This window comes from Trachurus japonicus, chromosome 21 (assembly GCF_045865225.1).
Source record: "Trachurus japonicus isolate A0001 chromosome 21, Traja_1.0".
NCBI classification, from domain to species: Eukaryota; Metazoa; Chordata; class Actinopteri; order Carangiformes; family Carangidae; genus Trachurus; species Trachurus japonicus.
The window spans coordinates 36,897,139-36,912,838 of record NC_140927.1 but is presented as its reverse complement, the minus strand read 5'-3'; the positions used below and the strand labels follow the sequence as shown (position 1 = coordinate 36,912,838).

The 15,700-nt window shown below is 44.1% G+C and overlaps 2 protein-coding genes across 2 annotated transcripts; one reads left to right on the top strand and one right to left on the bottom strand.

Moving 5' to 3' along the window:
- Positions 1–1,667: 1,667 nt before the first annotated feature.
- LOC146965755 (GTPase IMAP family member 9-like) lies at positions 1,668–2,504 on the top strand. The gene has a single exon (XM_085765121.1). The coding sequence runs from the start codon at positions 1,668–1,670 to the stop codon at positions 2,502–2,504; it is 837 nt and encodes a 278-aa protein (XP_085621247.1).
- An 8,606-nt stretch (positions 2,505–11,110) lies between these two features.
- LOC146965754 (GTPase IMAP family member 8-like) lies at positions 11,111–14,673 on the bottom strand. The gene is made up of 3 exons (XM_085765120.1): positions 14,667–14,673; positions 12,012–12,449; positions 11,111–11,766 (listed from the first exon to the last, which is right to left on the bottom strand). Exons 1-3 carry the CDS (start codon positions 14,671–14,673, stop codon positions 11,111–11,113), a joined length of 1,101 nt encoding a protein of 366 aa, XP_085621246.1.
- Positions 14,674–15,700: the final 1,027 nt, after the last annotated feature.

Sequence of the window (15,700 nt, the reverse complement as noted above, 5' to 3'; positions counted from 1 at the left end):
ACTGCTCTTCAGCAGCAGAGACTCAACACATCCTCCACCTGGAAAAGACAAACATGGCTGGTAAGGTTTTTTACTATTCAAAGTTACTTGTAGGATTGGGATTTGTTTCATTTACAGTGACTTTAGGAGAATTCTAAAGTTGAGCCACTCATTAAGCAGATGATGAGTGTGTGAGCACTTTAGAGTTGCTACTACACTGCAAAAACTCAAAATCTTTCCAAGAATATTTGTCTTATTTCTAGTCAAAATGTCCAATTTCTATTCAAAACGAATCTCTTTTCACTTAAAATAAGACTCATCACCTAAAAATGAACTTGTTTTTAGATAATTTCACTTGTTTCAAACAAATTTTCACTTGAAATAAGGAGAAAAATCTGCCAGTGAAAGCAAGTTTTTTGAGCTTGTAATAAGGAAGAAAAACTTACTCCATTGTCAGATTTTTCTACTTATTTCAAATGAAAATAGACTTGAAAGGAGTAAAAAGTGTCTAAAAAACAAGCTGCTTTTTAATGTGATGAGTCTTATTTTAAGTAGAATGAGATTTGTTTTGACTAGAAATAAGACAAATATTCTTGGTAAGATATTGAGTTTTTGCAGTGTATGTTAGATGTGATGTTAGAATGAGCAGCATGGGCTCCTCTATGGAGCTATTGTTGTTACTTTATTAGCTCAGGGCAAAAGAGAGGTTACGCACAAATCTTTTTCACGGATCGCCGCGAGCATTTGCGGATCTGCCTCAGCAGATGTTGCAGAAATGACGTGTAAAAAGACAACCAATCAGAGCTCCTGCCTGACTTGGAACCGGTGACAGACATTTACACATCTATTATAGATCTGTTTACAGATGTACAGATTTATGTACACCTACAGATCTTTGCACACATTTGCAGATTTGTCTTCACTTGCAAATCTGAATACAAATGTGTTGTATTCTTTCTTTCTTTTTTTTCTTTTCTTTTTTTACACATTTACAAATTGATTTCGCACACAGATTCTGAATACACATTTGCAAACGATAAAGTAACAATCATACCTCTAAAGTCCTGTGGTCAGAGAGCATGCCCCACACAGGCAGGAGATTGTAGGTTTGACTCCAGACAGGGACGATTACATCACACCATGTGTGAGGGAGGGAGGGGGGAGGAGAGGAGAGGAGAGGAGAGGAGAGGAGAGGAGAGGAGAGGGGAGGAGAGGAGAGGAGAGGAGAGGGGAGGGGAGGAGAGGAGAGGGGAGAGGAGAGGAGAGGAGAGGAGAGGAGAGGGGAAGGGAGGAGAGGAGAGGGGAGGGGAGGAGAGGAGAGGAGAGGAGAGGAGAGGAGAGGAGAGGAGAGGGGAGGAGAGGAGAGGAGAGGAGAGGAGGGGAGAGGAGAGGAGAGGGGAGGAGAGGAGAGGAGACACCGTGAACCTTGTTTAGACCTTCCATTAAACCCAAACTGCATCCTGTTCCTTGTTCCACATTAGCGCCACCTGTTAGCGTCACAGCAACCTTCAGGGCCTGTGGTAAAAATGAGTTCATGTGACTGTGATGAAGTGAGTTTGTTTTCTGGACCCAGTATCTAATGGCTGTTTAGACCTTCAGTTAGACCTTCAGGACTCTAAAGACAGTTGTTGTTTCTCTCTGGTGACACACTGCTGTCATTTCAGTTTACACTCTGTCTGTTAACAACAATGGTCAATAATGAGTTTTACTATTCTCCCACAGATCTCAGGATTGTACTTGTGGGGAAAACTGGAACTGGAAAGAGCGCCTGTGGAAACACCATCTTAGGAAGGAAAGCCTTTGAATCTAAGTTGTCTGCATCCTCAGTGACGCCAGAGTGTCAGAAGGAAACAGGAGATGTTGATGGTCAAACAGTGGCTGTTGTTGATACTCCAGGTCTGTTTGACACCACTAAAGATCACGATGAGGTGAAGAACGAGATCGCTAGATCCGTCTCCTTTGCTGCTCCTGGTCCTCATGTGTTCCTCATCGTGATCCAACCAGGCAGATTCACTGAAGAAGAACGAGAAACAGTGAAGATCCTTCAGAAGCTGTTTGGAAAAAAAACAAAAAACTACAGCATGATCCTGTTCACCCATGGAGACGACCTAGAGGCGGAAGGTACCGATATAGAACAAATGATCTGTAAGAATCAAGATCTCTGTGGCTTCGTCAGCCAGTGTGATGGAGGATTCCACGTGTTCAACAACAGAGACAAGAGGAATCATGACCAAGTCACTGACCTGATGGAGAAGATCAACAGCCTGGTTCAGAGAAATGGAGGAAGCTGCTACACCAATGAGATGTTCCAAGAAGCTGAGAGAGCCATCAGAGAAGAACAGGAACGTCTGCTGGGAAGAAATCCAGCTATGGGTCGTAAAGAAGCAAGAAGAAGAGCAGAGGGAAGGAATCCATTTCTTGCTGGTGTGGCAGCAGCTGTTGCTGGAGGCGCAGTTGCAGGTCCAATAGGAGCTGCAGTGGGAGCTATAGTGGGAGTTGTGTCAAGTATCTGTTCCATTCAGTGATATTTAATGTTAAATATCCATTACGTTCTGGTCACAACTGGAGAGTTTCATGTTAACAGATTCATCTTTTTGATCACGTGTTCTAGTTTTCATTCATTATGAACATTTTCATTCCTCAGCACTGATCCTTTATTATGTCATTAAAATCCTCTCTAACTGTTTCAGAGCTGTAACAGACTGACTGCAATCAAACATGTGATGTATCTGTGTTCAACATGTTAATAAACACAAATGTTTCAAATCAGCTGTGTCTCCAGAACATGATTGTTCCACTTTCTCAACTCCAGAAATTTAGATTTGAGGGGGCAGAACATTGATGTTGCCCCTCTTGCCCCTGCATAGAGCCAACCTCATCTGCACTCATAGATTGAATGCTAAACCACTTCAAAATGGTGGTTTGATGTGTTGCTCGTAAAGGGATAGTTCAACATTTTGGCAAATTGGCCCATTGCCATAATCGCTATAGTCATAGCAGTAGGTTCGTTACCTTTAAGTGTCGGTGCAAGCTGTTTTTAGAACGGCGGAGCAGAGCCGTGAGCTGCTCAGAGCTACGCTACGGAGGCTCATTATGGGATTTCTTGGTTTCCCTCATCATCAAACTCATCAAATACACAATCCAACAACTCCACAACGCTCTGGTGGACAAGTTGTGAGCTGCACATTCACCACGCTATGAGAAAATAACAGAACTTTACTTCAAACACAGCCACTGTCTCCCTCTCTCCGCCTCTCTCTCTCTCTCACACACACACACACACACACACACACACACACACACACACACACAAGCTCGGTCTGTCTCTCTCTTCCTTGAGATAAAAAAACAACTGAACCTCATTTACTTTAGTGAAAAGTTATTCATTAGTATGGAACATGTGGGGACAGCTCTCCATTTCGACACACCTCCACTTCGACACCCCGCTGTTCCGAAATACCCCCACTACGAAACACCGCTGATCCGACACATGATTTGTGTAGAAAAAAATGGACTATTGCCTGTAATGTCCACTTTTATTCATTCATTTCATTTTATTTTATTCATTTTAGGGCTTGCCTCGCCAGACATGTGGGAACGACTGTGGGATTTTTTTTCTCATGGTAAGGTTTCTTGTGAACGTATACGCACTGCAGGCATCAGTCAACAATGTAAACTGATGGTTCTTCTATTCCAGTATTTATCATTTTGTGTCTGTTTTCAGTGAAGTGGACGAGTTCTGCAGGAGGATGGAAGGGCAGATGAGGAAAGAAGGAGCACTGCCATGATATAAAGACTATTTGTGAAAGCCTGTGCAATAAAACATTTGAAACCATTTCATTCCATTCATTTCATTGTAGGCTATTTTAAGACTGTTTTGTCATTATAACCCCATGCAATAGCATTTACAGGGTTGCCAACTTTTGGTCCTGGGCTGGAGTGAGATTCTGTTGGCGGGGGGGGGGGGCTGTCTATAATAATAATAGTAATGTTTAATGTAGATATTTTCTCTCTCACACACACACACACACACACACACACACACACACACACAATACCGCAAACTGAGTAGAGGTGTAATAGGTGACAAAATATATCCCTCTAGGGGGGTCTGGGGGCACCCCCCCCCAGGAAAAAATTGTGATTTTAACATGTATTTGAAGCATTCTGGTGTACTCTGAGAAGAAAATAAAGGGAAAACACAACATTTGCTTCAGATAAGAGGGAAAAAAGCAGATCTGTGGTTCCTATCATTGTATGGCTGGAGTGTATGAAACTGGTCTAGTGGGGAGCTGTGGCTTTTGGCCTGGACCAGCCTATTGAGCCTATTAATATATGAAAGGACAGAACAGACATGTCCTGTGATTTTCAGTCTTCTACTACAGCCTGATGATACAAGTCAGGTCCTGAAATGTGTGTTTCTCTTCTGTAATAAACATTCTACATACCCATTCGGAGTTTGCAGGTATGCAGGGGTGGAAGGAGTACCAAAAAAATCTACTCAAGTAAAAGTACAGTTACCTTGATGAAATTTTACTCAAGTAAAAGTAAAAGTACTGGTGTAAAAATCTACTCAAGTAAAAGTAAAAAGTAGTTCATTTAAAATTTACTCAGAGTACAAGTTACTTAGTTACTTTTTTTGTGGGGGGGGGGGGCTATAATGGCCAGAGATTATCCTAACATTCTCCGTGCATGTCTCTGTGTTTCAAACTTGTCCCTTCTCCATCGATACACTGGTCTACATCATCTTTTAGCTCCTGTGGCACCAACTTGATTCTGACCTTCTGACGCTGCAGTTGTCCAGAGCCAATCAGATGGACAGTTACAGTTACTGGCACTAAGGTCGTCACGATCATGATCATGATACTAAAATTTTCAACTCAATATCGATATTAAGGAAAATATTCGATACTCAATACCATTTTCAATACGGATAAAAAAAGAAAAGAAAAATCTCTCTCTCCCTCTTTCACTCACACACACCTGTTTTTTTTACTGTCTTTCCTGTCTGCTCTCAAGGAGGAGGAGGAGGAGGAGGAGGAGGAGGAGGAGGGGGGTTACTGTAGGTTCTCTCTCTGTTGTCTCTTTACTGTAACTGCTCTGAAGCAGTGGGCTGCTTGTCTGTTCCTCTGAGCATGGCCATGGGTCTGACTGGGCTCCTACATTTAACTCAACGGACTGCCGGTCCGGCCTTCAGCCCCGGTGTGTCTGGCACGGTCACCATAAACGTAGCCGAATAGATGGACATGCCTGATAACGTTGTCTTTAATCATTAACGTCAGCTTTTAACCGCTAGCTGTGGCTAATGGCTAATATTAAGACGACAACATAGCGACGAGCCCTGTTATGCACTAACTCACGTAGCGGTGAGGGGGAAAGAGGTACGTGTGCCTAGCTACCTGCCTGCTGCTGTGTGCGTCTGAAGGGAGAGAGAGAGAGAGAGAGAGAGAGAGAGAGAGAGGCGGCAGCAGCGTAGCTACTTTTGACAACCCACACAGAGTTATATATTTTTTACTTTGTAACTTAAGCTATTTAAAATGTAACTAAGTAAATTTCTTCCAACAATATGTACTCAAGTAAAAGTAAAAGTACTGATTTTAAAAATTACTCAAAAAAGTACAAGTACACAAAAAAGCTACTTAATTACAGTAACTTGAGTAAATGTAACTAGTTACTTTCCACCCCTGCAGGTATGGCACACGTGCATGCATCTGCACACACACACACACACACACACACACACGTACACACACACACACACACACACACACACGCATGTACACACACACACACACACACACCTGTTGCTGCGCTGTCTCTCTCTCCTCTGCTCTCTGGACTGAGCTGCCTGGCTGTACCTTTGTGCTACCCAGTCTGCATCTTGATGTTATAGTTTTCAACGGACTGGCCCAACCAGCCCGACCGCAGGCGTCAGTTGGAGCCGCGTTCAGTCTGAAAACATAACTCAGTCAGGTCAGGTTGTGTCTCGGGCTTCGCTCTCTCCCTCTTTTTTTTGGCCATCGGATTCGGACCAAGTCGGGTCCAGGCTTCAGCACCGTGCCGCTGTTGGTGGGGGAGGGGGGTCGCGGATCGACAACTCCCCGTCCTACTGTGCTGTGATCACAGGCTTGAGCAGCCGTCCAATCGACACGCGGATAAGCATCGCACACCAATCAGAGAGCCTATTGATGAGTGCCAAAGCTTGCTTTAATTTTTTTTTTTTTTTGCCAAATCGCTTGATTTTGGCGTGAGAATAGTTTGAGTGGCGTGAGAGCGTGAGACAGGACCTAAAAGCGTGTGACACACGCCAGATCAACCCTGCTCCCAAGTGACGTCACAGGACCAAAGACTGCGTCCTGCTACATTAGCTAAGATTTCTTGCCGTTATTTACCAGTTGACGTCAGCGAATCAACAAATAGTGCCTTAAACGCCTAAGATGCTGTTGCCTTCGTCTTCGTCGATGCCTGAGAAGCAGGCAGGGCCGGTTCTAGGCAGCATATATGAGGGGGCAGTCAGAAATGTGAAGGGGGCATCATGTGAACACATCATGCTGAATTGGGTTGTTGGCTGTGTCCAACCCCAACCTGGAGAAGTGGATTTCACTTTGTCAGACCTCGACCTTCAGACCTGTCCAACTAGGGGCCGGGGGGCCAACCAGGGTCTTAGGCCTCTACCTTCAGACCTGTCCAACTAGAGGCCGGGGGGGCCAACCAGGGTCTTAGAGCCTCTACCTTCAGACCTGTCCAACTAGGGGCCGGGGGGGCCAACCAGGGTCTTAGGCCTCTACCTTCAGACCTGTCCAACTAGAGGCCGGGGGGGCCAACCAGGGTCTTAGGCCTCTACCTTCAGACCTGTCCAACTAGGGGCCGGGGGGCCAACCAGGGTCTTAGGCCTCTACCTTCAGACCTGTCCAACTAGGGGCCGGGGGGCCAACCAGGGTCTTAGGCCTCTACCTTCAGACCTGTCCAACTAGGGGCCGGGGGGGCCAACCAGGGTCTTAGGCCTCTACCTTCAGACCTGTCCAACTAGGGGCCGGGGGGGCCAACCAGGGTCTTAGGCCTCTACCTTCAGACCTGTCCATCTAGGGGCCGGGGGGGCCAACCAGGGTCTTAGGCCTCTACCTTCAGACCTGTCCAACTAGGGGCCGGGGGGGCCAACCAGGGTCTTAGTCCTCTACCTTCAGACCTGTCCAACTAGGGGCCGGGGGGGCAACCAGGGTCTCAGGCCTCTACCTTCAGACCTGTCCAACTAGGGGCCGGGGGGGCCAACCAGGGTCTTAGGCCTCTACCTTCAGACCTGTCCAACTAGGGGCCGGGGGGGCCAACCAGGGTCTTAGGCCTCTACCTTCAGACCTGTCCAACTAGAGGCCGGGGGGGCCAACCAGGGTCTTAGGCCTCTACCTTCAGACCTGTCCAACTAGAGGCCGGGGGGGCCAACCAGGGTCTTAGGCCTCTACCTTCAGACCTGTCCAACTAGGGGCCGGGGGGCCAACCAGGGTCTTAGAGCCTCTACCTTCAGACCTGTCCAACTAGGGGCCGGGCGGCCAACCAGGGTCTTAGGCCTCTACCTTCAGACCTGTCCAACTAGGGGCCGGGGGGCCAACCAGGGTCTTAGGCCTCTACCTTCAGACCTGTCCAACTAGGGGCCGGGGGGGCCAACCAGGGTCTTAGAGCCCAAATTTGTTTGTTTCTACTATGGTCAAGATTTACAAAACTGAAAGATAGTCTTATGAATACTAAAGAAAAAAGAACAGAACATTTTAGAAAAGAACACTGTCCCTTTTTCGGCGGATTTTTGTGCTACAGCAGATAATTTTGTCAACTTGTAATATACACATTGTTTGAGTATATTAAAATGTGCTTTCTCAACTTCTAACATTTGGATTTGAGGGGACAAGACATTTATTTGAGGGGGCGCTGCCCCCTCTTGTCCCTGCATAGAGCCGGCCCTGGAAGCAGGAGTTGGGCGAGCAGCATCCACACAACAGCGGGTACCATTTTTCATCAAGTAACAACAACTGTGAGACAAATGAAGCTTAGCGAAAGTTCAGACAGGAAGACTATCTCTTTAAGCACGCCTCAAAGCCCTTTCCCTGTTTTCCCGCTATCCTCTCGCTCCACCCTTATTCTCATAATTCAACCAATCACAGTCTCAAGGTCAGATAGAAGAAGAAGAGCCATTTAAGACAGTACATTGTGAGTGTCTCTTTCATGAGTAAAAGTAAGATATTTTCAATTAAAATGTCATTTTTCAATGTGGTTCTTTTTTGTGTCATTGGTGTTACTTTGATTTGCGCTATAATTAAATATTATATGGGGGGAAAAAACAGTTTAATGAATATAATTTTTGGATTTTAAGATGCTGACTCCATGCTTGACACCATTTTGTGTAATTAGCCTCTTATAGATATTTGTCATTGGTGTTACTGTGAAAACTAAATACATATGATAGGTGGAAAAAAAGAAAAATATTCTAGTTGTCCATTATAGTTGGTAACATGGTCAACATGCTAATAAATAGTTCCCACTAAATTAAATGTGTGAAAACTGAATTAAAATGTTTAACTTTTTTGACTCGGACAATCACCATATTTTGATATGATGTAGTGCACTACATCATATACACGATGTAGTGGACTACATCATATACACGATGTAGTGGACTACATCATATACACGATGTAGTGGACTACATCATATACACGATGTAGTGGACTACATCATATACACGATGTAGTGCACTACATCATATACACGATGTAGTGCACTACATCATATACACGATGTAGTGGACTACATCATATACACGATGTAGTGGACTACATCATATACACGATGTAGTGGATAGGGAGTGAGTGAGTGGATGATTGCGAACACAGCTATAGACTGATGCTTGCTGGCTGCGTGACATTCTTGATTTGCATGTTTTGTATTGAAGTAATCCAAAGTAACTAAAGTAATCCGGTACATTACTTTAATTTTGTGACACTTTGTGTAAGTTACTGATTACATTTTTTAACAGGTAACTTGTAATTGTACTGGATTACGTTTTTAAAGTAGCCCTCCCAACCCCGACCACGCTAGGAGCTTCATCATCAGAGCTCTAGAAGAACTTAGACCCAGTCATTTTCAAACTTTTATTCATCTTCAGACGCTGAAACAACTGAAACATTGAAATGACCACATTATACATCTTTCAGGTTATAGACAGAGACCCTCGACATGTCTGTGCAGGTCTATGACCTCATGAATAGGATTAGTGATTGATCACATTTTTAGGAGATTAATCTGATCAGTGTTGCCTCACTTCTTTTGTCCCTACCTTGGATCTCTTAACCAAACATCTGGAGGGCAACAAAGCTCATGCTAAGCTTTTGTTTGTGGACTTTGCATCTGCATTCAACACCATCCAGCCCCACCTGCTGGTGGATAGGCTCTGCAACAACTTTGGTGTTGACTCAAATATGGCTGGCTGGATACTGGACTTTCTCTCTGGCAGATCTCAAAGGGTGAGGGTGAATGGGTGTGTGTCAGGGGTGTTGTCTTCATCCACTGGCTCACCTCAAGGGTGTGTCCTCTCCCCACTTCTTTATATTCTGTATACCGACGACTGTAGGAGTCAGTTCCCGAACAGACATATTTTGAAATTTGCAGATGACACAGTTATTGTTAGTCTTCTTCGTGATGCTGAATCAAGCCATGGCCCTGTGTTAGATTATTTTCTAAAGTGGTGCAAAAATTCCTTTTTAAGTTTAAATGTTACTAAAACGAAGGACATGTGCATTGATTTCAGACGCCATATCCCTGCTACTGGCAGCACTGTCTTTGATGGCCAAGAGGTGGAGTCTGTACTCAGGTACAAATACCTTGGTTCCATCATTGACAACAAGCTGGCATTTGGTGAAAACACTGACAGGATTTGCAAAAAGAGTCAGCAGCGACTTTTCTGCCTAAGAAAACTTGCAAAATTTGGTATTGACAAAACTCTGATGACCCTTTTTTACAGGTTCTATATTGAGTCAGTTTTGATATTTTCTTGTATATGTTGGTTTGGAGGTCTGAATGTCACCCACAAGAATGCCTTAAATAGAATTGTGAACATAGGCAGCAAAATTATTGGTGCGCAGCAGAGCAATCTCTCTGTCCTTTACAACAGGCAGGTGGTGAAGAAGGCAAATTCGATCTTGTCTGATCATTCTCACCCCCTTCATCAACACTTTAAGCTCCTCCCCTCTGGCACCCGCTTTAGTTTCCCCCTAGTCAGAACCAACAGATACAAATACTCATTCACCCCCATAGCTATCACCCTCCTAAATGCAGGGAAAAGGAGGTAGTCACGCAGTCACTTTGTTTTGCACTTTTATTTATTTATTCATTATGGTTATGTCCATGTTTTTTTAGATTTTGATCGATTGTTGTTTTATGTATTTCTTCTGGATTTTTATAGTGGCTTGTTGCTCTTCACCTGCCATCATTGTTGTAGTGCTGTGTTCCTTGTCTCTTTGTCTTTCCATGTCCTTGTTGCCTGTCATGTATTTTAAATGTTGAAGCAGCTGCTGCAAAACACTTGCCCGTTTCGGGACAATAAAGGAATTTACGTTACGTTACGTTAAAGGACAATTCCAGGCGAATTCAACTCTGGGCTGTATGTTCCTAACATTTTAGGTCTAACAGAAGGAATCTGAAGATTTTCAGTTTAATGTCTCCTGTTTTGCGGTAGTTGCATCTGTCCCCGCATCGCCACGGCAGCAATGAATTGGAGTGGATGTAAGTTCTGCTGCTTAGGCTGTTTCCATCCCTCAAAGCCACAGACAGCGTCAGATGGAGACTCAAACATGCACCGAGAAGTTTATTTACTTCAAGCAAGCCGACATGTTTGTAAAACTAGATCTAAATCAAAGTCTCCCGGAGTCTCGCGCGAGACCCAGTTGCCGTGCGCGGTGTGTTCAGGTGCAGTGGGAAAAGATCCCGTTTGTGTCATAAACACAGGAATATCAACTCTTGACTTGCTTCAAGTAAAAAAAACTTCTCGGCGCTTGTCGGATATGAAAATACACCCCAGAGTTGAATTCGCCTGGAATTGTCCTTTAAGAAGTTAGTGAACTGACTCCACTAAGGTTGGCTACCCCTCCTACCATCTCCTGACTCCCTGTGTGGACGGACGTCTGACCTCATAAACCCGACGTCCTCCCTCAGAGACTGAATCTATCTTGTGCAGCAGCTGTTGGACCTGATCTCTGTCCTCCATCCTTCTGTTGTTGAACACCTGGTACCGACCGCTACACTTCTTCAGAAGCTTCTGCAGGTTCTCGTCTTCTCTGATGAACTGGTCCAGGTCGATGCCGTCCTCTTCCAGTCCGTCTCCGTAGGTGAACAGCACCATGGTGTGTTTAGGGGCATCAGGACTCAGCATGTTCTCCAGAGCCTTCAGACTTTCCTGCTCCACTTCAGTGAATCTTCCCAGCTGGATGGTGAGGAGGAAGACGTGAGGACCTGGAGAGCTCAGCTTCAGAGCTTCCTCCAGCTGAGCCTTCACCTGGTTCTGGTCCTTCAGCACAGAGCTGAAGAGACCGGGGGTGTCCACCACAGAGACTCTACGACCACCAACCTCACCTCCTCTCTCCACACAGCTCAGTGTCACAGGTGAAGCACTGAACCTACAGTCGAACTCCTTCCTCCCCAGGATGGTGTTTCCTGCTGAGCTCTTCCCCACTCTCTCCTGACCCACCAGCACCACCCTCAGGTCAGAGCTACACCCTGGAAACACCTGAGCTCCAGGACTCAGTGCTGTCAACACATCAGAGTGACACAAAAATCAGTTTTAATCTGAACTGTTGTGAACCAGAATGTGGATAAACAATGGTCTGATCTTAATGATTTTATTTTGTAAGTGTTAGAAGTCAAAGTTAAAAGGAAACTACAGTGATGAACTGCACGATCACACGGAGATGAAAATAATGATTCCCTCTTTATGAGCTGCAGCTAATCAATCATCAATATTAAGTATCACAGAATGACACAGGCTTGCCTACCCGACTCAGATACAGCTCTTCCTGGACCTCCCACACTTCTGTAGCAGCTTCCTCCATTTCTCTGAACCAGCATGTTGATCTTCTTCAGCAGCTCAGTGACTTGGTTGTGATTCTTCTTGTCTCTGTTGTTGAACACGTGGTATCCTCCATCATACTGAGTGATGAGGTCACTGAGTGGTTGAATCATATTAATCAGTGTCTCTATGGTAACATCTTCTGCTTCTAGGTCGTCTCCATGGGTGAACAGGACCATGCTGTACTTTCTTGCTTCTTCTCCAAACATCTCCTGAAGGATCTTCACTGTTTTTTTTTCTTCTTCAGTGAATCTGCCTGGTTGCATCACGATGAGGAACACATGAGGACCAGGAGCAGCAAATGAGACGGATCTAGCGATCTCGTTCTTCACCTCATCGTGATCTTTACTGGTGTCAAACAGACCTGGAGTATCAACAACAGTCACTGTTTGACCATCAACAGCTCCTGTTTCCTTCTGACACAACAATGTTGATTCAAAGACTCGTCTTCCGAAGATGGTGTTTCCTGCTGCGCTCTTTCCAGCTCCAGTTTTCCCAACGAGTACAATCCTGAGTTCTGTGGGAGAAAAATAAAACTCATTACTGACCATTGTTGTTAACAGACAGTGGAATCTGTGTAAACACATCTATAATACATCTGTAAATGTCTGTCAGCGGTTCCAAGTCAGGCAGATCCGCAAATGCTCGCGGCGATCGGTAAAAAAGATTTGTGCATAACCTCTCTTTTGTCCTGAGCTAATTAAGCAATATCACACGAGAGGTCGTGCTGTTGTACTGTATATCAGCACGGGTGTGATTCTGTCGTAGGCACGCAACTGGAAGGGAGACGAGGCTGTTGCCAGGCAACACATGAACATTTCCTACTAGCTATCTTACTAGTGGCCCCTTTTCCACCGAGCTGGTTCCAGTGTTGGATCGGAGCCAGTGTCGGATTAGCAGCGGAGCAACAGGACCGGCGTGAAGACATACAGAGACGTTATCGATACCGTATTACATTTGTTTATCTGTAATCAATATAAACACAGTTGAAGCTAAGTAGCTGAGCTACGTGGCTATCGCCGTCAAAACGTAGTTGCCGCCGCAACGATTTACGGATTAGACGGACCAGGTCAGGTCCAGGTTTTAATGTTCAGGTCCGTTTCTAACTGTAGCAGCAGCAGAGAGATGGGGCAGCTCCTGTATGGGGAGCCTGGCTCTGACTTAGCTCCTGTCCAGATGAACAGACATGACTAAATCTGATGTTTGTGAAGTCTAGAAAATGAATTATTGAACAAACATTAGGCTACTATTTCTGTGTGCACGTTTTTGTAATTAGTCATGGTTATCGTAGTTGTTAGCTTTGCTGCTGCTGACAGCTAACAGCAGCAGCTAAGCTAACATCAGGACGTCAGCTGTTAAAACCCTCCCGTTGTGGGACACGACATGAAACTACTCCAGTTAGCTCAGTCATGTTGGAACTAGGATATCCACTGGAAAAAATATTTTTTTCCTGGGCCGTTTATTGAATTATAATTATTTATTGAATTATAGGCCAGCTAATCTAAAATGTTTGTTCAACAATTAGTTTTATAGACTTCATAAACATCAGAGTAGTGGCAACGGTGATATAGCCTAGTGACGTGAAAATGTGACATAAAGCTAAAACCTCGTCTGTATTGTTCTCATTAAAATTACGTGATGATTATAAATAAAGTCATCACGGCCAATGTTTATCAACCAGTCTCTGCTATCAACAATACAGTAACGTTGGAATGGAGTGTCATGGCGACACCCAGCGTCATTCTCCAGAAAGTGGTGGATACTGTATATCGGGCGTATGGCGTCTGTCCGACTACCCATTTCTCCGACCATACATTTCTTTATTTTTGCGTCCATTAGTCCGACCTCCCACTTCTCCGACTTAAGTAGCCCTAACCCTTAACCTTACCCAAACCTAAAGCCTGCCACACACATAAAGATAATCGGGCTGATTTTGCCCCGATTTTCCCCCTTCCGACCACGGACAGACACCGCCCGATTATCTTAAACTCTTAAGATTATCTTATAAGATTCTCTTGTAGTGTGTGGTGTGTTAAGAGTCAAAATTCCCCCGACAATCGGCTCGGAAAACGTTCTGCGCCGATAATCGTAAGTATTAAACATGTTCAATATTTACGATTATCGGGGTCGACAACCGTGGCCGTTTCAATCAAAAGTCATCTTGTGTGTAGAAAACCGAATAACAATCATTCACACTAATAAAGTCATCACGGCCAATGTTTATCAACCAGTCTATGCTATCAACAATACAGTAACGTTGGAATGGAGTGTCATGGCGACACCCAGCGTCATTCTCCAGAAAGTGGTGGATACTGTATATCAGCACTCATGAAATGTCTCTTGTCCAATCAAATTACTCGGTCGGAACTAACTATTGTATAATAAATAACAACAACAATAGCTCCATAGAGGAGCCCATGCTGCTCATTCTAACATCACATCTAACATAGTAGCAACTCTAAAGTGCTCACACACTCATCATCTGCTTAATGAGTGGCTCAACTTTAGAATTCTCCTAAAGTCACTGTAAATGAAACAAATCCCAATCCTACAAGTAACTTTGAATAGTAAAAAACCTTACCAGCCATGTTTGTCTTTTCCAGGTGGAGGATGTGTTGAGTCTCTGCTGCTGAAGAGCAGTGAATACATTCAGTTCACTTTGCTCTCTGTTTTATAATGCTGCCCCCCCCCTCCAACACACACACCCCACCACTCTCAGAAACATGTCAGGTTGTCACTGATAAAGAATATAGTCAGAGGACGGAGACGCTGCCCTGTGATTAAAGACAGCGTCAGCTTTGATGGAATCAACAGTGTCTCTGTCCACTATTGACTGTGTCCTCAAACACATCAGACTCAGGTTAGACAACAAGAAAGAAAGAAAGAAAGAAAGAAAGAAAGAAAGAAAGAAAGAAAGAAAGAAAGAAAGAAAGAAAGAAAGAAAGAAAGAAAGAAGAAAAAGAGAGAGGGGGATGATAGATGGAAAGAGGTAGATGGATGGATGGATAGGGAGGGAAAGATAGAAAGAAGTTATGTAAAATACAAATGAAGGAGTAAAAGAAAGAAAGAAAAAGAGAGAAAAAAAGAGACAAAGGGTTTATAGATAGATAGATAGATAGATAGATAGATAGATAGATAGATAGATAGATAGATAGATAGATAGATAGATAGATAGATAGATAGATAGATAGATAGATAGATAGATAGATAGATAGATGTTAAAAGCTGCGTCCTTTGAAGAGTTTCAAGACTGTTCCAATGCATTCTCTATGGAGAAAAAAAAATCAGAAATAGTTGAATATTGCAAAAAGTATGAATAGTTGAAAAGAGAAAAGACATAGCACACCTGTCCCGAAAAGGCTGAACATTTTGATATTTGAATTGTTGAAATAGCACAAAGTATGAAGGACTAGTTAAATGCCGAAGAAAGGCAGAAAATGGCCGAACCGAATAACAATAGTGTGAATGCTTCCAGCATTCACACTATTCATTTTCATTTACAGTGACTTTAGTGTGAATGCTTCCAGCATTCACACTAATAAAGTCATCACGGCCAATGTTTATCAACCAGTCTATGCTATCAACAATACAGTAACGTTGGAATGGAGTGTCATG

What these genes read in the sequence shown, in the direction of transcription:
- LOC146965755 (XM_085765121.1), top strand. Translation starts at nt 1,668, where the DNA reads ATGGTCAATAATGAGTTTTACTATTCTCCCACAGATCTCAGGATTGTA.
- LOC146965754 (XM_085765120.1), bottom strand. An exon ending in AAGAGCTGTATCTGAGTCGG is followed by an intron (nt 11,767 to 12,011) that starts GTAGGCAAGCCT and finishes ATGTGTTGACAG; the next exon opens with CACTGAGTCCTGGAGCTCAG.